Raw genomic sequence first — 20513 nt, forward strand, 5'->3', positions numbered from 1 at the left:
ATTTAATTCAAATTAATGGTTTGTTTCTGAAAACAATTGCTACTATGAAAGCTACGATGAAGAAAAGATGTTTTCTAGATAGATCATGGTATTATTATATTTCATTTATATTAGATAAGATTAAGATTTTCTATACATTGCCGCTAACTGTGCTGCTTTATTGCATTATTTGTAAAATATTTCTATATAGTGTTTTCATAAAGACTGCTGCTACAAATAATGCTGCTATTTTGCACATCCTATACTTTGAAGAAAAACAACGGTATAAATGCTGACAGCAGTATGGCAGAATAATTTGACAGTGGTAGTCATAGCCATGGATGCGACTCATAGTAGTAGTGGCCGTAGTAAACAAATTGATGCACCACTGAACCGTCGAGTACAATTAATAACAGTGGTGGAAGGCAACTAAGTACATTCACAAAGCTTCTGTTCTCAAGTACACATTTGAGGCACTTTATTGAATTTTTCTACACTTTATGGCACTGTGTCCTCTTGCAGCAGCACATTTCTAAAGGGGGAAATTGCACGTTTTACCCCCGTGCATTGACCTGGCAGCTGTTGTTACCGGTTACCCTGCAGATTAGGACTCTTTTCGTCAATGATACATAATCCGTGCAGAAGATTATGATTCATTCAGACACCAAAGGGCATGGAGTAGTTCAAATTAGCTACTGCCCGAACCAAAATCAACATTGAAATGCTGCCTCAGCTATATTAAAACAATAATATAATGTATATATAATACAATAGCCATTCTTCATAATGAAAACTTTTACTCCTAATACTTTAAGTACATTCTGCTGATAATACTTTTCCATTAATGGAACATTTTTAGACTGTGGTATTACTGCTTTCACCTAAAGCATCTGCCTGCTTCCTCCGGCACTGATTGTACATGATTTTACCTTTAATACCTTTAGTGACAACTGCTGACTTTTCAACTCTATTAGTGGCCAGCGTTTCTCTTAGGTCCTCACAGGAACTTATACAAGATGACTTATATTCAAATGCTACATGTAGTGACCGCGTCGACTACTATGGCAATTTTTATTTTATGACATTTTGGTTCTTTCACTAGTTATAATTGCGCATTCCGGCAGCTGTGTCTTTCCCCGTCAGATTAATCCCAAACATGAAAATGTATGTGTGACTGGTTTGAAATACAACTAGACTTTGGCTTTTCCTTTCAAATATTTTTGATCCCAGAAACATAGATGACAGCGGTGAATGTGTTTAAATGCTTAATTTTTATAGTAGTTAAATAACCTACCTAGTCCAATTAAATGTCCTTCCCTTTAGGAATCTATAATGCGCAGATGTACACTGAGCTCCAAAACGAACACACCGCAGAAAAATCCAGAGAGAAAAATATCTAATCGGGATACTTTTAGAAGTTTGTTTTTGAGATATTTAGGACATGCAACTTGATATAATTCAAGGCCCAAAATGTATACACTGATAATCCGAGCATATAGTGAAAGTGGAGAATATATTATGACAGGTTGCTGGGAAGTAAAATCCTTTTTAGTGTTCAGGAGAAGTGAGGAAAACTGATTCACCGAGATGACTGCGAAAAACAACCAAGATTCCTTTTAAACTTGTGATTCAGCGGCAGTGTTACCAGAGTCTGCTGGGATTTTCCTTGTTCCAGCTCACATTTTACAGCAAACTCTCGAACTCTTCTGCCAGCAGTTAATAAAGTCCACATGGTTCCGAGGGCAAGGTTAGTAGCACCGAGGGTGGCTTGTTCAGCAAGGTCAGCCTACTATCGGGCCAGACTTTGCCCGGCGACTCCATGCAGCTCGCTGTTACCGGGGTGTGCTTGACTCAGCAAGAAACGTCTCTGAGGAGACTCCCAGCCAAATCCTGCACACTTAGTCAATAAGTGTGGCAGCAGAGAAGCTTGTCTCACGCGGACTTTGGCTACGGCGTGAGAGAACAGTTTCAAAATATCCCAGACGCAGGCGAGTCATCACCAAAACTGCCCCGTTTAGCTGTTTTGGGGGATTCATGTGGGGAGTTATTTTCATGACGCTTAAAAAAAGAAGGGAGGGGGGGGGGGCTCAGTGGACCTGAGACCATATGATGACTCACAAATGGTCTGTGTAGATCTGAAGTGTAACTGCTGCACATGTGGCTGCGTGATTCAGCCCGAGAAACATCTGAGAGAGGGTTCTGGTTGGCAGCACGGGGAAAATGATGCACAATAATAGCCTTCCAAGTTGACAAGCAATGATATGTCATTGTGACCTTTTCTACTGAGTCAGAAACAGTGGAATAACACTGAATGAGAAGGAAGTCCAGCGGCCTGTCTGAACCCCTGTGAACAGAGCTTTGAGAATAAACAAGTCATTCTGTAAAGAACAGCTACGGCGACCAACAGGAAACAACTTTTAAAACTTTAAAGAGTTAAAGAATAAAAAAGTCATGAAATAAGACGCCTTATTGGTCTGTAAGGAATTTTATTGTCCATACATTTTGGTATATACACTGGTTTATAGGTGTCCCTACAAAAACAAAGATTAAATGAATAATAAGATGGTAACACATTGGAATGATTATAGGGACAAAGTCATTAATCTCATCTTTTAAAGCAGAAAAAAGAAGAAGAAGCAGTTCACACGTTTGCAGGTGTCACACCTTCGACACCCACAATCAGGCACAACTTACAAAGGATTCCTTCACAGTCCTAATTTTGCGTTCACAGTATGTGTCTTATGTGCTATAAATGTTGCCTGCATTTTGTGGACTCCGTCTCTTTATTCCTTTGGCATCTCTGCCTTTTCCTATCAATTTAACTTTGGCTCGTGAATATCCGTTTTCCTTTTTCAGATCTTGCATGAAAACCCCGGGCCTGAAATAATCCCCTCGCGATACTTAGTTATTGTTGAGGGGGAATCGTTTCGCGGAATGCCCAGGCATTTCAGAGAGCCTGGCGTATTATCAGGCAACGTTTCAAATGACCTTACCGAAGATGGAAACGAGAGGGAAGCACTTTATCGTACTGTACAATTCCCTTTAGGAGCCTTTGGTTCCACGGTGACACGCTGAGCTGAGTGTTCTGTTCAGTGGAGGCACCCGAGATTTACTTCTGAGGAGATTCTGTACCTCGGTTTGAAAGATTTTATGGATAGGAATGAGTTTCATCTTAGTCCGCACCCGCCTGTTTGAGTGAAGCCCAATTAAACTACTCCGCACTGATCATAACCCCTCAATTTTTCTACTTACAGTGCCGTTACCATGAGAAACAAATGGTTGCTGTGCATAATGGGAAAATTACCCCTGTCAGGTCCTGTCACTGTTTTTTTTTTTACGTCCAAGTATTTGCTCTGTGGGAGTTGACAGGTGTGGCCAGTGTCGACACCTTAGGAAGTGAGTCATGAAAGCCCGATGAGCTTAACTTTGTTTGTTTGTTTGAAAAAAGTGTGTCTTGAAGGAAAACTGCAGCTGGATAGTGCGAGGACCGTCGCACACTGCCCTGGAATAATCTTTACTTTTTCTGCTCTCTCCCAAAAGCATTCGTCTCACCATCACAACTTGAGCACAAATCAACACCCGAGAAGTTTTCAGATTGTGGATGTGAGTTAAAAGGGAAAACTTCAGCAATGTCAGAACACTCCATTACAAGTCCTGCATTCATTATCTAAGTTCAGCACAGATGTATTAGCGGCAAAATGTAGGGATCCTGGGACAAAGTAATCGTTCCCCGGGGAAAATGGCCCCTGTGAGTGACATGTTAGCATATATGACATTATCAGATGTGTGAGCAGCATTTTACTGTTGTTGCTGGTAGAGGTGGAGTTTTAACTGTGTTATATAGAGTTAGCTTTTGGCCCAGTGGCTTCCAACCTCGGGACCGTGCCCCCTTCTAAGGGTCACAAAATAAATCTGAGGGGTCATGAGTTAATTCATGGTAGGGGATGGGGGGCAAGGTTCTGCTACGCAAACCTGTGCTCAGACATGTGTCAGATACACACTGTTGGCATGGAAGAGAATGTGATCTTTCCTGCCCTGGATGGCCAACGTGCTCTGGTCTAGACGGCTTTTGAGTCATTCCGTGTGATTCACGAGCGAACCGGATCCTGTAGTCATGGTTTATATGGTGCGTGGACCAGCGGGCCACGCTGCTGGCGAACCAAGGACTTCGCATGGTCAGCTCCACGGGCGTCATCCATCTCGGCTGTGCCTGAGCAGGAGCAGCCACGCAAAAACCAGAAGGTGGTCGGTTTTAATAATAATTCATTTTCTAATAAAGCTTCTGGAATAAGTAAGTTATACTACAACAGTTCCTAATGTCCTAATAGTTAGAGGATGGTATCTTGCAGACCACAAAGTTGTCACTTGGTTGTCCGATAGAGACGCTTGAGGCTTTCGGGAGATTCCTCAGTCCTGGGAGGACTTGGGCGAACCTCTTCGTGGACCGGGCGTGCTCCTCGGAAGGGTGCTCCCCCGGTGTGAGCTGAGCCAATGGCGCTCCTCGTCGGCGCCCAAGGGTGCGGGGAAGCCACGCTCGGGCCGCCCGGCCAGCCCCCGGAACACACCCACCGCGCCGCAGACTGCCGCGGCCGTGCACTCTGCGCCGCCTGCACGGGAGTGGGCGGTGGAAGGCAGGCTCGTCGCCTCCGGACCCTCAGCCCGCTTTCACTCGGCCGGCGTCTGACGCCAGGGCACAGGGAGCCAGGACGACGGCCGCGGGGGGAGCTGGGTGTGGGGATTTCGGCTCACGCACACCTCAGCAGGTAGATGGGGTGGTAGGAGGGAGCGGGCCTGCCACCGTCTGCCTGCTTTCCCTCGGTACTCCTGCATCCTGGCCAGCCTGTAAGTTGAAAACCCTCTTTGTGACTCCATTTCTTTTTATGCCTAATTGACGAGGGATTTCCTGCGCATTGCCGTGTTGTTTTGGGACCATGCAGACCAAATGTCTTTTTTTCTTTTTTGACACGTTACAGTGTTTTACTCGAAGTTGGTTTTAAGCCGGAGTCGTTTTGAGTAACACACAAAACCCACTTGGATCAACGTGTTGTGGCTCGATGCTTCCACTCCACTCTTCACGACTCAAACCGCATGAAGAGCCATATTCGGAGTTTTCACCCCCCCCACCCCCACCCCGGCGCTCCTGGATGAAGATGAGGCTCGGCCCCGAATTTGCGAACCGGCTGCGGAAACCCACCCGAACCGTATCTGAACATGGGTCAAGGAAGGAAGGCAAGATGTTGGCATAGCTGTTGAGTTGAAAGCCCTGCTATGCCAGCAAATTGCCATCTTTCTCTCCCCTTTGCTGCAAAAAAAACCCTGCGGATCCCCCCCCCAAGTTCTCCACGGATACAACTGTGTGTGTTTACACTGAGAAATAGTCCAGAAAGTGTATTGTCCCGTGCTTCTCGTGGCCCCGGTCTCACGTTTGCCTACATATCGGTCATTTGAAACCCTGTCCATGTATGCTGATGTTAAATCCACCAGTTTAAAAAAAAACAAACAGCTAAATCCGTTTGAGAACGAAGTGTAGGTGTTGTTACTGGAGATAGGGGCTAGAGCTTACAGGGTTACAGTTGGACTCATTACTAAATCGGCATTTTAAAAAGTAAGCAACCCAACAAATGCATCATTCTGTAAAAAAAAAAAAAAAAAAAGGCAAAATGGCAACTTACAGAGGCTGAAGGCTGCAACCCCCCCATACAATTACTCAAGTATTACATTTCGGGACAATTTTGAGGTGCTGTATTTCCACTTTATGCTACTTTCTACTCCACTACATATCAGATTTTGTAGTTTTTACTAAGGTACTACTACACCACTGCTTATTTGACAGCTGGAGTTACTAGTTTGTTTGATTTTTTTATATTTGTGTGTGTGTGTGTGTGTGTGTGTGTGTGTGTGTGTGTGTGTGTGTGTGTGTGTGTGTGACGTATATACTTCCACCCCTATCCTGCACATTTGGTCCTGTAAACCTACCATGTGGATAAGGTCCATTATTGTCGGTCCTAATACTATGATTCAAGAGCTGAAATGAAATGAAATGAAGTTCTGTCTCGTGAAATTATTTCCAAAGGCTTAAATATTATATCAACAGTGTGTATAGATGTGTGGATTTCCAATTATATGCCATTGTGTGTTTATTCATTTTACAATCAATTTATTCATTAAACAAACTGTTTCAAAATATAAGATAATTAATTTGTGTACACCTGTTATTTGGTTTCAGTCCTCTTCCAGAATCACAGTAGACCCTTAATAACAGAAATATATTTAAATATTTGTATGTGGCATTTAATTATTTACTTACTTACTTGCTTATTCGTTTATTCATGTCATTGGTTTCTGGTGAAATTTAAAAAATAACAATATCTCAGCATCAATAGTTCAAACAAGTTTTTTTTCCCCAGTAATATAATAATGATTTACATTTGAGAACAATAGAATGAAAATGGATTCATAAAAGAATATATGACATTTTCCGTAAAACTGTTAATTGAAAGGTGAGTTTCACGCGGACTGGCTGACTCCTCCGCGCAACACGATCAACTCGAACGCCATGTTGGTCACATGACGAGCGCCCAGCGGTCACATGAGTGTTCCAGGTCGTCTAGTCGCGGATCCTCTTCCTCCGTGCCGCAGCAGGCTCCTCCCGCCCGCCCACTAACAGTTTGGAGTCGGTTTGAAACGCGACGAGACCCAAGGGAAAGGTAAGAAGACACGCAACGCGTCCCTCTGCCAAGGCGGCCCCGTTGCCAATGCGAGTCCGTGGCCGCCGATGCGAGCACGTTAGCTTAGCGGAGCTGCTAGCAGCCTTGTTCGCGAGCGGGACGACGCGAGGCCACAGTTCATCAAACCGAAACCGCGCTTCCAGTCCTGCTCGACGGAGCAGAATTGGTTGACGGCTCCCGTGGCCGGTGGGACCCGAACGTCGTCAGCTCGCAGGTGCTTCTCTCTTGAAGCTATGCCCTTGCAACGTTATACATGACTTTATTGTTCCAGGGAAGGGACAGACCGAGCGGGAACATTATCTTACAGGAGTGTCCTGACCGAGATAGCGGCTCTACATAAAACATTAAAGATCGTTACTAAACATCTTCTTGCGGTGAATTAGATCCAATATGTAGATGTACATTTTGTACCCCCCCCCCCCACACACACACACACACACACACACACACACACACCCCTGCTACTGTGTTTCAGTAACGTACGATTTTTTTGGACACTGTCCCAAGAAACAGTTTTATAAAGGAAAAAACAAAGAAATTAAAATTCCAGCAAGTAAAGTATTTGTTTTAAAAGCCTTTAATTGATATGGACTTATACACACAGAAAATAAATAAATAAATAAATAATTTCACACACCTAAATATGGAGACATACAACATATGATGTGTGTCAAAGGGGCTCTTAGCAAATAGAAAAGGGATGGTTAAAAACAATTCACAATAACAACATGAAACACGAATGGCACTAGAATAACTGCATTAAAATAACTGTGAACTGTTATAGGGCAGTTCACAATACACTCACAGCCTCAGATTTCTGTTCTTGGCCGACATCCACCTCACGGCTCGACGTGTTGTTCAATGCGAGATGCTTTTCTTCTCACCACACTTGTAAAGAGTGGTTATCTGAGTTACTGTAGTCTGGCTATTCTCGTCCGATCTCTCATCAACAAGGCTGTTCCCCCTCTGCAGAACTGCTGCTCACTGGGTGTTTTTTTTTTTTGTTGTTGTTTTTTTTTGTATTTCGCACCATTCTGAGTAAACTGCAGAGACTGTTGTCTGTGAAAATTCCAGGAAATCAGCAGTCCTGTTAATAATCAGACCAGCCCGTCTGGCGCGAACAGTCATCCCGGTGAAGTCACTGCCGTGGAGGGGTGTCAGACAGTGCCTGGCCACAGGACAAGCAGGATTCCCAATGTGAATAGGAAGCGTGGGCCGGTTTCTCACAATTTCCACGTTCATACAGGGATGGTGGTTCATTTTAGACATCTCTGATCAAAAAGCAGGTTTAGAATGAAAAAAGTTAAAGGGACACCCCACCATTTTCAATCATAAAATTGGAGGGCATAAAAGAGACAGAATTTAAAAAAACAAATAAATAAAAATACACGATATCCAGTCTTTTAGTCCCCACATATCCCATGATAGCATCCCCTTATTAGATCTTTCCTGCCTAGTGAACACCTGTGTCTTCCAGACTCCACACCCACTGGCTCTCTGTTATAAATTTATAGTTTCTAAGCCCAAGCTGTGGTAACCATTAATGAATGACATCAGGGTTATTTGTTTCCAATTCGACACTCGCTCTTCCGAAGCCACAGAGGACATTATATGACTGTTTTTATATAATGGAGGAGTAGTGTTCCTAATGATTACTAAGCCGATTTTTATCTTCCGCTTTAGGAAAAATTCTGTGACCTTTAAAACCAAAATGTGCATTGTTGACAAAATGTGGTGTTTTCGAATTTTCTTCACTATTAAGTACTTTTTATAATAGTTTGTTTTAGCCCACTTATTCCTTACAGTTACATACTGTGCTTCTGAACTGACAAAAAAGTACTCTAAACAATAAGATATTTTTGTGTAAATATGGGCCAAAGGTATTTGAGAATTGACAGCTCATGTTAACGTGAAGCTCTGTGTGTTTGACACAGATGAACAGTGAAAACTTCTTCCTGAGTGAGAAGATAGTGTCACCCTCCTACATTCGACAGGGGTCTCAGGCGCGTCGTAGCCATGAGCAGCTCATCAGACGCTTGCTGGAGCAGGTAAAGTCCAACAGCCGACTCCGGGTTTCCTCAAGGTCCCCGCAGACACATTCGCATTTCACAGTGTCTGTTTTGCAGGGTAAGTGTCCAGAGGAAGGTTGGAGTGAGAGCACCATAGAGCTCCTCCTGAATGAGCTGGCAGTGATGGACAGCAATAACTTCCTCGGCAACTGTGGAGTGGGGGAGAGGGAAGGCCGGGTGGCATCCAGCCTTGTGGCAAGACGACATTACAGGTTCAAGTTTTTGATTCAACTTAATTATATTTGAATAGAGCCACACTGCATCATGCTGTATCCAATTTTAAAAATATAAAATTTTAATTATATTGTAAATGTGTTTTTATACTATATAAGGCATATTGATATTTGAGATGTAGATATTTTAAAAAAAACCTAAAAAAAAAAAAGATGTTAAAACGGATATTCGCTTTAACATAAACAACTATTTTTGATAAGGATACAATGAACTTGGTTATTAAAGAAATGTAACCAAAATATGTACTTTAGTGTGAAATTTCATTCTTAACCTTGGCAACAGAAGTTTCAGTAGAAGTTTACAAAATAAAAGCAGAATATCGTAACTCAAGGACCGCTTACTAGCTTTTTGCAGAGCTATCAACTGCATCTCACGGTCTCTGTCCGTGGATGGAGTTTGCTGTTGTCATGGACATAGCTCAGGTGTCATCATCACTGAAGTTCGATATGTGAAGATCACAGATTATGTGAACTGAACTATCTCCACGACAACTGAACAAACTCCTTCTCCAAGCCACTGGAAGCTAGTAAGGGGACCTTGAGTTAAGATTTGTTCAGATTTGTCAATAGTCGGGGGGGGACTTGTAAGAGCACTCTGGAGGGCAAACTAAGTAAAGTAATGGCAAAAATGTTTCAGAGTTACCTCCAACATCACAGTTGCTTGCCGACTGATACCACTGACATCTATTATTGTTTTGTGATATGGCAAAATCACCCATACCAATGTATTGGTCAGGCTCTCCTCAACATATTACTGAGGTGTATCCAGAAGTTTCTGTTCATACAAATCCTCACTAATGACCAGTCAAATATCAGATTTGCACACTTCAGAGTTTAGGAAGTCGTTTAACGGTTCCTGCTGTGACACTCGGCTGTTTTACGTAGGCTGATCCACGGCATAGGTCGGTCAGGCGACATCGCTGCTATTCAGCCCAAAGCTGCAGGATCCAGTCTACTTAACAAGCTGACTAACTCAGTTGTGTTGGACATCTTAAAGCTTGCAGGTGTGTATATCTTATCAGCCCAACAAAGAGTGTTAAACTGTGCAAGAACATTTAATATTTTTGCTAAATAATGTTTGAATTGTCTTTACTTTTTGGCCAATGAACTGTTGAAGAAATTTGTACGTTAACAGGGAGGGAAAAAAATTAGAAATCTCAAGGGCGCCACTGCAGCGATTTCATGTTGCACTTTCGAGAAAGGCGACAAAAATCAAAGATCAAAAACTCCAAAAACACAGGATCCTAAATTTCTGACGAAGCAACTCAGCAGCATCATTCATTAGACCCTCCCTGTCTCCTTAATGCCTACTTCTTTGAAAAACACATCTGCAGTTTGTAAAAAAAAAATTGGATTAAAAGTTTAAAGTCTTAGGTCCAAGCAGCAATAACCCTGATGACATCATCAGGGTTGTTGTTTTTTTTTCAAAGAAGACATAATACAGATGTTTTCACAGGCTAACTATTAGTCCTCATGTGGACCTTCTACTTGCAGGTGTAAACAGGAAAAAAAAAAAAAGCACGTTGTGTTTCTTCTGGATAACAGGTGTGCGGAGTGTGTCAAGCTGCTTTGTAGTTCCCATGGCAACAGGAATGAGCTTGACCCTCTGCTTCCTGACCCTTCGTCATCGGAGGCCCAAGGCTCGTTACATCATTTGGCCTCGCATTGACCAGAAGTCCTGTTTCAAATCCATGATCACGGCAGGTGATGATATGACTTTAATACCCAATGTCGTGTTACCCTCACATCCTGTTCACAGACTATGGAAATGAAGCGGTGCCCTGCGAAGTGTCTTTTGTTGAACAGAATCAATTATGTGATGACAAACTAAATCTTCGCACTTTTTGTGGGCATTGTTTAATGAATCCAGCCGTCCACGCAATCACACCCGAGGGCTTTCTGCTGCCTCTTGCTCGTATTGGACTGTTTTATCAGGCTTTGAACCGGTGGTGGTGGAGAATGTTCTCGAAGGCGATGAGCTGCGGACGGACTTGGAAGCAGTTGAGCGCAAAGTGGAGGAGCTCGGAGCAGAGAACATCCTGTGTGTTCATTCGACAACGTCCTGCTTTGCCCCGCGAGTCCCTGACAGGTAATTGAAGCTTTCATTCAGGCTCTTAAGCTTTTCTGGATGTTAGAATAGGATTAGATGAAGTTTATCATTAAATATTTAAAGGCAACGATTTAAATGTCACTTCTTTTCAAATACAGATGATGTAAGCTGTTTAATTTGGCCATTTCTAAAAGTCCATGTCGTCTTATCTTGCAGGCTTGAGGAGCTGGCCACTCTGTGTGCCAAATATAACATTCCCCACATAGTTAACAATGCATACGGCGTGCAGTCGTCCAAATGCATGCACCTAATACAACAGGTAGGTACCATTCTGACCCAGTCCATCTCTCAGTTGTATTTTTGAAGCAGCAGTAATGCCTGTGCTCGTCTTCACGTGGAACTGCATGTAGCAGTTTTTAGCCGGAGCTCACCTCTGAATACAATATATCATGTATCATGTATATGAAGTGTCTTCACCGTCAACATACATACTTTGCTCACTGGTGACAGGGCGATTGGTGAAATCTTTCTCCGACTTTCTTTGGTCAGGGGGCTCGTGTCGGACGAATCGATGCCTTTGTACAGAGCTTGGACAAGAACTTCATGGTTCCAGTAGGTGGCGCCATAATTGCAGGTTTTGATGAGTCCTTCATAGAGGAGATAAGTAAGATGTACCCAGGTGAGTGGATGTGTATTTTTGTGCATATGCATGTTTGTACAGATTTGTATGTGTGCATAATACACATGTATCTCTTCTGTGTTTCTTGGTGTATAATGGGGCTTCACTGTATTAGAGACACACCTTTTTTTTTTTTTTTTTTTCTTTATGACCAGATTTCACAATTTTACATCTTCAACCAGTAAAATGTGATGAATTTTGGGATATGAACTCAGTAATGACACAGGTAATTAAGTTAATAAAGAACAATTAAGTATGATAAAAGTATTAACAATACTTTTATGTGCCGTGTGTTTTCAACGGCACAATGTTTTCCCTCAGTGTAGTCAGTGATTGTAGGCTATTATCAGGTACTGATTGAAATGTTTCGATACCCTTGACAATATGATGCATTGGTTCCAGCAATGATACTAGAAGGATTTTTATACCTTCTCATCAGGAATATAAACATTTGTGTCTGAGGAAACCTTTTTTTCCCCATTTAACAAAATATGCCGTCTTTCAAAAATGCATCGTTATTCAATTTTGTCTTAACACAGAGCAGTCGTACAAGAACCGTGCTAGTACAGAATATAGTCTAAAATGATGAAAATTATGATTTAAAGATAAATGTGGCAATATTCTATATTTCAATTATTGTCAACAACTGTCAGTACTTTCTGACGTCCCTTCCCTGTCTGTTGCTGTCAGCACCAAGACAAATATACCACAGTGCTCGTGTTCATCCTACTGAAGGAACAAGTCACACAGTTAAACTATGGCTCAGTGATTTGATTTAAAATCTTTTGGAAAACAATGGAGCTCAGTGGCACAAAGGAATACGCTACACCAGACTTTGGCTATGACGACGAGAAAAAAAAAAAAAAGAACATCATCAGAATTATCCTTTTAAATCAAGCACTATCTGCTCAAAGACTGAATAAACAAGACTAAGAATGTGACGCAAGTTTTTGGTTCCTGACGGCGTCTGTGCCACAGACTCATTTTTGTCAATACTCAAAAAGTATTGAAATTCAATACCCGGCCCTAGCTACCACCCATGACTATACAGTTTGAAATTTTCTGTTTTTTTTGTCAGGCCAGGTCTGAGTAGGAGTGATACACGCAGTCAGAGGAAACTGATACCTGGTCCTCCATAGACATATACAAGATGCTTCACCTTCACAGCCTGTGGTGTTTATTTAATTGTGGTTGATGTGAAGAGTGGATTTTTAAATTTAGAATTAGGTTTTGCACATAGCAGACTCTGTCGTCTAGTGTTTAACTGCTTAACAAAGTCGCCCCTTGGCCTCCTGTGTCCAGGTCGAGCATCAGCCTCACCCTCCCTTGATGTCCTCATTACCCTCCTCACTCTGGGAGCCAGTGGCTACAAGAAACTCCTGTCAGAAAGAAAGGTGAGAACCAGCGCACGTCATTTTTATGAGGCTAAAGAGAGCCTAGTTAGAGAAATACTTGAGATAGGGTGGGATATCTCAGATGGTATGACTGGAACAACGTAGACAGGTGTAATAGCACTGCGGCAATGTCAGCCGTACATTACAGACATTCTGAATATCTTTCTATGTTTGCTGTGTCAACCTATTTCCCCTGAAGATGGCAAAGAACAGTTTACATAAGTTGGATTGAATCGCAGTGGATCACATGTTATGACTCTGTGTGTGTGTGTGGAGCTTTGCTTTACCTGCAGTCTGACTGAGGAGGGAGACTTTCAGCTTTAGCAAACAAAGAGCTTTGTGGAGGGAGGAGTATGCTATAGCAAGATAAAATTGATCCAGAAGTTTCAGAAAACATCCCCTGGTGGCTCCCTGCTTTAAAGCAGAGTTGCTCACAATGCGGCACTCCCGCTCTTTAAATGGTAGGCACTGCAGCATTCTCACACCTCTGAACTGCTGTACCATAAATGTACTGTAAACGTATTTGGACTATATCTGTTTCTCTTGATGCTCGGACCTCGGCAGACTGGAACATAACTGACTCTCGTGTAAGAAGCTGGAGAAGGGTGTTTTTATTTTTCGCAAATGACCTCAAATGGAAATGTACAGTAATCACAAATTAGACTCTACCTGAAGTGCTCCTATCTAAAAATAACATGCCCATGGGATGGCAAACAATGCCTAAAATGCTATTGGCATAAAATTGACTCTGAGGCAGAAAAATACATCTAGGAAATTTCTCTGGCCTCTCGCATGACCTGACAGCACCAAGGCTTATTGATTTCTCTTGGTCCACATTATGCATAATTAATGTACAGGGCCCGTTTTCCATAGTGTGTGTGGAGAACCGAGTGATTTCCTCACATCCCTCCCAGGGTCAAAAGCTTTGAATAATTCAAACATGTCATCTGTTGAAGTTCATTTACAGCCTCGTGTCGCCATTTTAGAAAATGTCTACATATCGAAAAGAACCAGCAGATGATGTGTGTTTTTGGTTAGGACGGGGTTTAGTGATCACGCACACACACACACACACACACACACACACACACACACAGTTATTGTCTGCAGAGTGGTAGCCATGCAAACTCTCCACCACTAGCAACCCCTCCTCATAGGATAATAAAGTCGTCCATTGTTATTAGAGAACAAGGGACACTTACAGACACTTGACATCATCGAAAGGCTGTTTGTTTGATTCATGACAGAGAAAATATTTTCCTTCTTGATGCTTTCAGATTAGAAAAGTATGAGTAAGCAGCGTACACGGATACACACACCTAGTGTTGCGAATAGCAGATCCTTTTATGGGCGACACTTCACTGGGGAATCTGGCACCAGTAGCCAGCAACGAAACCTAGCCTGGTCTCATAACATCTGTGTTCAAAACTCTGTCGTCCTTGTCCAGCCTTCCACACACTGCTTTAATACTCTGATCTAAACACACCTTTTCAGCATCTTTTAAACGTGGATGCTAAAATCTGAGGCCGAAAGCATGTGTTCATCCTTCCTGCCTCTCTACTTGAGACCAGAGGTGGATGTGTGATGTGAGCGATCCCGGCCGCAAATAGAGAGGAAGTTGATACGCGGCTTGTGCTGAAGCTCGGTGGGAAAAGCACACAGGCGGGCAGGGGAGAGAGGGAAGGGGGAAGGGAGGGGGTTTGGACAAGGACCGGCCTGCTTGTCGGTTGATCGGCTTGGTTAGGAATAAAGCCATGGCTGCTGCTGCTAAAATAAGGCTGTGGCAGTGTGTGAAAGGAGCATTGTGCTACTATTTATGCTTCTTTTGTATGGCCCTTGCTCCCTCTTGTTCCATGTCTCCATGTTTTCTTCTGTTTTTGCTTGGCCTGCAGGAGATTTATTTGTTCCTGGCTCAGGAACTGAAGAGTCTGGCCTCCGCGCATGGAGAGAGACTACTTCACACCCCACATAACCCCATTTCCCTGGGTAAGCACAATGTACTGGCTAAAGGCCACAGACTGGATAGTCTGTCTATATATTTTGGTATATATTGGGATTTTATTTTGAGTAGTGAAGCCTATATTTCTGACCCTACATTTTTTTAATCTAAGATATTTAGTGAAGTAAGTGTGTGTGTGTTTGTGTGTCTGTGTGTTGGGGTGTGTGTGTGTGTGTGTGTGTGTGTGTTGGGTGTGGCATCTCTCTCCTCCTCTAGCCATGTCTCTGGATGGTCTCCAAGCTGAGAACGACAGGGCAGTAACTCAGCTGGGCTCCATGTTGTTCACCCGGCAAGTGTCAGGAGCCAGGTAAAAAAAAATGTTGTGATCTAGCTGGCCTGGAAATGGAAACATGGGAAAAGGAGGGAAAACAAGGGTGTGGAGGTTTGTGTGTGTGAGTGTGTAAGTTTTGGGGACTGGGATGAAGCTTGGAAAGACACGGAGTGAGCGGATGTGTCACTAAAGTCAAAAAGGGGTTTGTTAGTTTCCTCAAAAACAAGGTGTTGGGCCATGTGTCGCCAAACAAAATGGACAGTGGGAAAAGCAATCAGACGGAGAGAGCTGCTGAATACAGTGGAGCAGAAACTACTTTAGACGATTAGACAGCCCATCCTATCAGGGCTGCCTCCTTATTTAACAGGATGTTTCCATTAGCATCCTCAGAGGGATGTCGTCTCAACAACAGGCACAAACTCTGATGCGGCATCAACAGCCCACTCGTAGGGTATTTTTTTAATTTTTTTTATAGAGGTAGGGAGGAGGATTTGTCTATTCTTCACTGTTGGCTTCTGCCTCAGTCACTCACGGCTGCATAAATACCAAATTTCACGTTGGGGCGCATTTGTTTCTCTGTTTTTCCATTCAGTAGTTTCTCAACAAGCATGGGAGCCCATCTAAATATTTTAAATATGCAGAATGTGTAATTTATTTGGGGCATTTTGTCGTTGTTGTTTTGTGTTGCTCAGATTTGAGTGCACTCATGACTCATTTCATTACAGAAGCATCAAAGAAATAGCCCACACTTCCACTGTCCTCTCTTGCTTTCTTCCAGATGAGCATTTTTCCAAGGTCAGAGTGTAGCGTCTTGTTTTAGCCTTGTATCTGAGTAGCATACTAAATGAGAGGCATTGACTTCTAAAGTTTATGCTTCGGTGACACACATTAATCTTTTCTAGCAGTATGAGATACACTCTTATTAAGTGAAGTATTCTCAGTGCCAACTGTGAATACTGTGAGAGCGAGTTGGCTTCATTTCTCATCAACTATAAGCCATTCTCTTATCCAGAAAAAAACCATTAACAGAGATCTACATCTTATTACATTTTATTTCTCTACCAAAAAAGCCCTGCTCCTACACGTAATCCTAATAGATAGCCAGTAACAGATTTCACATTAAAGTGAATCCAAACTGTGCTGACAGGGGGGAAACCCTGCCAGATTTCGGAGGCGTAGACTTGAGTTTGACACTTTTAAAGCAACTACAGTTTGAAAGTTTACTAGCTTTTCACCTTAAATCCACCTCTGAAACACTTTAAAGTTGCACTTTGTTGATAATGCAGCACTGCCAAAGGTCTCTCGTCTATGCTTTTTAAAAACTGGCGAGTATGGGAAGGAATTTACTCTGCTGAATGAAGCCTTCCTTCCTTTCCCTCCTCCCTTTCCTGAAGCTTTACTTTATTGCAAGGATCTTGGAAACTTGTTTGACCCAATTAATATTTCTTTTCTAAGTCTTTGGCAGAGCTATCACACGCTAAGTGACAGTGTTTATCTGGTCAGATTGGACGCCGTCAAGTCAGCCAAAAGGCCAAAACTTGCTTTTCAAAGCTGCTATAATCAATATTTAATACTAACAATGGATCCCATGACTGTTTGTATGTGAGAGGGGCTGCTTGTAGTGATGAACCCACTGAGAATTATCTCCAGACCCTGCAGTTTGCTAGAACTTTAGTGTCTTTGAGGTCATTGTTCTGGGGTTTTCCAGTTCACACTTTATCGCTCTTATAGTGTCACTTTTTTCAGCAGCAGGCAGCTGTTTCCAGCAAATAAAAATCTGATAAATAAACTGTACGCCACCTGGCCAGCACCAGGCAACAGACAGACAAAGTTAGCTGGCGAACATAGTGGAGCATTTAGCAGCCAAAGAGACAGATATTTCCCTCAGGAGTTGGTAGAGACCAAAAAAAAAAGAACTAAAAGGAGCGTGAATATTCATCAGCTGGTCAGAGACACAACTCCAAATGAGTGTTAAAGTTGTCTGTATCCGGTTGACGTGTGATAGTTTGCGAACAGGTTCGCCATATCAACTTAAAAGATGATGATGTGTCAGTGTCGTGTTGATAGCTTGTTTTCGCTGCCCCACATTTCACACATTCAGCACTGAAAATGCTCATATCACAGTACTTGTCATGCCGCATGCATTGCTTAGCAACATTTACGGTAGCATTTTCTGTGTAACTGAGAAAAGATCATCTGTGAGAATTCTCGTAAGTACCGCCTTCTGGTTGTTCCCCGACAGGTTAAGTAATCATTACCGTACTGCCTTCTCTTGTTTTTCATCCATGTTTTCCAGGGTGATACCGCTGGGCAAGGAGCAGACCATAAGTGGGCACACGTTCCGTGGCTTTATGTCACACTCGGAGGCCTACCCCTGCCCCTACCTCAATGCTGCCTCAGCTGTGGGCATCACTCGAGAGGACGTTACACTGTGCGTCAAACGGCTTGACAAGTGCCTGAAGACTCTGAAGAAAGAGTTAAATGGGGCTAAAAGTAGTTCCCCAGTACCTCCGTCGATCCAGGAGGACACTGCAGGAGATTGACACAGCGAAGATGATCTTTACCTGATCTGAACTGTGTGTCTTGAATGGCACTTGCTGATGGATTATCAATCCAGACACTGTAACAAGGTCAAAGACAAGAGCTCAGCTGGCGACGAAACTGCGTGCGGGTGTTCAGTTCAAACCACAATGACACAAACTGATGTAACTGATTAATTCCCCCTTCTGTGAAGGTGTGCTAATTAGCAGATGATTTAAGGACTTAATCTGCATGCAAATGCATTTCGGGAGCATACGGCTATACGCCGCTGATCCAAAGTTAGAACAAAGCGTCTGCAAAGATGTCAAAAATGCTTTAGTTTATGGATTTTGGACTCAAAATAGATTATGAATGTATCATTTACAATAGTCTTTACTTCCTGTTTGTCATTTCTCTTAATTAAACCATCTAAAGCCTGCACAGTGCCGTTATTGGAGGATAATATAGTCTATAAACTAGCTAGTCTTTCAGTTTGAAATGAACCGGGATCCCTCTTTTTTTTCCTTCAGTAATTGCAGACACAGTCTGCGCATCTGCCTTTTGTTTTGGGATTACACTAAGCTTGTCCACTCACTGATAGATAAAACCACACAGCTTTAAACTGTACTGTGTTTTGCCACGTCTTCCGTGTAATGTAATGTGATAAAAGTGCCGTCGGGCCATTAACTCCATCCGAACCTTGTATATTGGGTTAGCTCATTTGTTTGCTCATTTGTTGACAGGCTTGGTAACAGATAGCGAGTCGCAGATAATCAATGACGCACACCAAACGCATATCTCTCCAGTATTTAGTGAAGGAAATATTCACCAATAGCCTCGGTGCTAACGTACTGTATTTAACATTTAGGATTTAAAAGATACAGTATGTAGGTAACTGATATGCTGTATTTGACTGTTGTACACAGTAGGATGAACTTGGATTTCAGTCAGAACTTCCCCAGGGGAACTGATCTTTAATCACACAAGTGATTAAAGAGGTTTTCTTATGTCTTCTGTCTTAATCCCACTGCTCTCCAATCGCGGTCATTAGGAAGCGGGGCAGGTAGTGCCCCGAGGCACAAAAATAGACTCCCACTAAAGCCTCTCTGACTGATGACTAATCTATATTTCGATACGGCACTGGCCAAGTTCTTCTAGTGCCCTGCCCTTCATCTGCTGTGTATTATGAAGGTTGATTGCTCTTTGAAAGACTGGGGGTATGAGAAGTAGCTGCGGCTGCGTGTTTTTGGAGTTGAATCTGTGTCGTGTATGGACCGGAACTGGAAGTACGGACGGTCGTGGTTGCTGCATCTGTGACGGGCCCGGGCGTGCTTGGCTATAGCAATATATAAATACAGTCAGCGCATGTCAGTCTTTCAAACGCATTAGCAATGGCAGCAGCAGCACCGATCCGCCCAGCAGCCTTTGAAAGTGGGCCGGAGTCAGATAGATAGGGGTGCTGTGTCAGCACACTTTCACTGCTCCCAAAGCTGTACTGAACCGTTGACAGAATAAAGTGGAAAAACACTGAACTCTGTGACGACGCTGGTACAGTGCAGCACTCTGGAAAGCAGCCTAATGGTGGATCATTTCGAGGAGGCAAATGCCTCACCTCATCAGCTTGAGGCAGAATCAAGACATAAACAGCTGTATGTGGAACAGTACTCTGGGTTTACAGGAACAAATGTGGCTTCCCCCTTGATGCACGGAACTTTTAAGCAAATGTTTCCCTGTCCAGTGTGAGACTTAAAACACGATTTGCCTTTTTTTTCTTCCCCTTCTCTTCTCCATTCCCTGTCACCAGTTTGCTTTGTTTCCACATCTATTGCTGATGTTGCAGGGACGCGGCGAGGATAGGGAGTCAGGCCAGCACCTTTTTTGTGCTGGACAGTTTTAAAGGACCCCTCCCTATTGATCAAGACTGTGGCAGTGCGTAAATCTACCACTGTGAAACTGGCACAGGTCATTACATTGTCATACCATGCAACCACGTAATCAGTTTGATAGTTAAGATTCTTGCTGCATCTTGTTTCCCCTAAATGATTGTTTATCTTCCTCCCTCCCCACCAAAATAGACCGCCTTTAAAAATAGCCCTCCCGAACCTGCACTCCAAACACTCAATCATAAGTCTAAGTAACCCAGGGGCGTTGCTGACTGACAAATGGCCCTTCACTCCTGGCTCTCGGCGGCTGCCAGGTAAAGTTCAGGGATGATGGAGTGCCAGAGTGGCACAAACGGGGCCCCAGCTACGCAGCCTGGTACCATAAGGATCATAGTTTACTAAACTAACAACGAGGTCATGGATTAGCAGACCGCCAGCGGTAGGGACCACACTACTGCCGGCGACAAGGCAGCAAAGTTTGCCTCCTCAGCTTTTGAATTATGTAAGAATCCTTAATCCCTTAAGAATTGTGCTTGGAAATGCTCGAATTTAGTAATAAAAAATGCATTCACTGAGTGTTAAAAATAAGTGACTTACTATTATTATTTAACAGCAAAGTGTAATAGGAACATTGGAACACGTCTGCTAAGAGCGGGTATAGCCAATGAGGTAAAAGGATCTAACCTGTCTGCACCCCACTGTTCATTC

The 20513-nt window shown here is 43.0% G+C and overlaps 1 protein-coding gene across 1 annotated transcript; it reads left to right on the forward strand.

The window, feature by feature from the left end:
* Window positions 1-6504: 6504 nt before the first annotated feature.
* sepsecs (Sep (O-phosphoserine) tRNA:Sec (selenocysteine) tRNA synthase) lies at window positions 6505-18361 on the forward strand. Its single transcript, XM_040141135.1, has 12 exons — window positions 6505-6686; window positions 8642-8755; window positions 8834-8988; window positions 9895-10013; window positions 10555-10713; window positions 10945-11098; window positions 11276-11378; window positions 11609-11738; window positions 13041-13132; window positions 15025-15118; window positions 15348-15438; window positions 17699-18361. The coding sequence occupies exons 2-12, from the start codon at window positions 8642-8644 to the stop codon at window positions 17943-17945; spliced, it is 1458 nt and encodes a 485-aa protein (XP_039997069.1). The 5' UTR covers window positions 6505-6686; the 3' UTR covers window positions 17946-18361.
* The last annotated feature ends 2152 nt before the right edge of the window (window positions 18362-20513 follow it).

Source organism: Xiphias gladius, chromosome 12, assembly GCF_016859285.1.
Source record: "Xiphias gladius isolate SHS-SW01 ecotype Sanya breed wild chromosome 12, ASM1685928v1, whole genome shotgun sequence".
In the NCBI taxonomy this organism is placed as follows: domain Eukaryota; kingdom Metazoa; phylum Chordata; class Actinopteri; order Istiophoriformes; family Xiphiidae; genus Xiphias; species Xiphias gladius.

Coding starts and splice junctions, on each gene's coding strand:
- sepsecs (XM_040141135.1), top strand. CDS start 8,642: ATGAACAGTGAAAACTTCTTCCTGAGTGAGAAGATAGTGTCACCCTCC. Junction 10,014..10,554: donor GGACATCTTAAAGCTTGCAG/GTGTGTATATCT, acceptor TCTGGATAACAG/GTGTGCGGAGTGTGTCAAGC. Junction 11,099..11,275: donor GCCCCGCGAGTCCCTGACAG/GTAATTGAAGCT, acceptor CTTATCTTGCAG/GCTTGAGGAGCTGGCCACTC.